At 58.0% G+C, this 1,382-nt stretch overlaps 1 protein-coding gene across 1 annotated transcript in view; it reads right to left on the reverse strand.

The window, feature by feature from the left end:
* PLXNA2 (plexin A2) overlaps positions 1 to 1,382 on the reverse strand; it is a 132,932-nt gene that overhangs the window by 53,178 nt on the left and 78,372 nt on the right. The window contains exons 6-7 of the mRNA XM_010001745.1: positions 1,297 to 1,381; positions 404 to 557 (exon numbers count right to left, since the gene is read on the reverse strand). Of these exons, the coding sequence (XP_010000047.1) occupies positions 404 to 557; positions 1,297 to 1,381 (239 nt within the window). The remainder of the gene's footprint in view (positions 1 to 403; positions 558 to 1,296; position 1,382) is intronic.

A 1,382-nucleotide genomic window follows, 5' to 3' on the forward strand; every position in this document is an offset into this window, starting at 1 on the left:
CCCCCTCCCCGGGGGTTGTGCCGCCGGGTGGGGGGGGGGGGGGGCCCCTCCTTTCAATATCCACCAGCCTGGCAAGGCTGGAAGCCCCTGCCCCACTCGTGAACTTCCCCAGGGGGGCCAGATGGCTCCTGCAGCTCCAGGTCCTGCCTTGGAAGCTGTCTGGCAGCACAGGGAGGGTGCAAGGACAGGGCAAGCACAGGGTGCTGCCTGCTCCCAGTGTGGGGTGCATTTCTTAAGAACGGAGCATATTTATCTCCCTGAGCTTAATGGTCTTTGACAGGAGCATGAATCTCTCTAGCAGCAGCTCCAAAGGGTCTGCTCCACCCAGCAGATACTTCCAAATCTACACCATACTTTCTGGTGGCACAAACATTGTATTGCTGTCCAGAAGTTAGTTACTTACCCTGATCCAAAGGTATGGCAGGAACGTCTTTTGCTGCTGGTGAAATACATACAACTTGGTTGCCTGAGACCTGCCCCTCCACCTCTGTCAGGTTTCCAAAGAGGCAGGTGACCCCAGCTCCCAGGTCTGGAGCATCACTGATCAGCAGGCTGAGCTACAGCAGGGGAGAGGGGAGGCAGAGGGGGAACAAAACCTGTTAGCAGGGAGATCTGCCCGAGTTGCTTTTGGATTTTCATTACCTGCTGCTTTCCAATTCAGTACTGACCCCCTTAAATTACTTGCCCACCCACAGGAGGAGGCTGGCTGCCCTTTTGTGGGAAGCAGAGGAGGGAAAAGCTGTTGCTTTGGGTTGCAAGTCCTCAAGGACCTCAGCATGAATGGGGATCAATCTCTTGGCAAACCAGGAGCTGACGGGGTAGTGCCCTCCCAACAGCCCCATGACAATTCAATGCCAAGTGCTGGGGGGCAGGGGGGCAGGCAGACCCCTGGGGGCACAGGAAGGGGCTGCAGCAGGACCAGCTGCCACGGTGTCCTGGGGGGCCTGGGGGGCAACAGCTGGGATGCTTCAGAGAGCCAGGCCTGAGCACAGCTCACACATGAGCTTTTTGGGAAACAAAGCCTTTCCTTTCAACAGCTAATGAAACCGGACCAAGAGAAATATGAGCTGAGGCCCAAGGGGAAGGGGAATTTGTTTCTGCCATCCCCACCCCCTGCTTCCCCGGCTCAGGTGGCCCCTTCCCTCCCCAGTCCCTCTGCGAGCCTGACTTCATGGGAAAACACTTGTGCCAAGGGGCAGAGAGAAAGGCTGGAGAATGGATTGGTCACTGTGATCCTGAAACACGCTGGAAATGCCTCTCACCCCTCACAGGTGCCCCCCTGCCTGCAGCACCTACCGGGAGGCTGTGCTGGGACACGGAGATGCTGCTGGGCCGCACGGTGAGGCTCATGCACCGGCTGATGCTGCCGGCAAAGCGGTTCA

The sequence above is a fragment of the Chaetura pelagica genome, unplaced genomic scaffold, assembly GCF_000747805.2.
Source record: "Chaetura pelagica isolate M959 unplaced genomic scaffold, ChaPel_1.0 scaffold181, whole genome shotgun sequence".
Lineage (NCBI taxonomy): Eukaryota > Metazoa > Chordata > Aves > Apodiformes > Apodidae > Chaetura > Chaetura pelagica.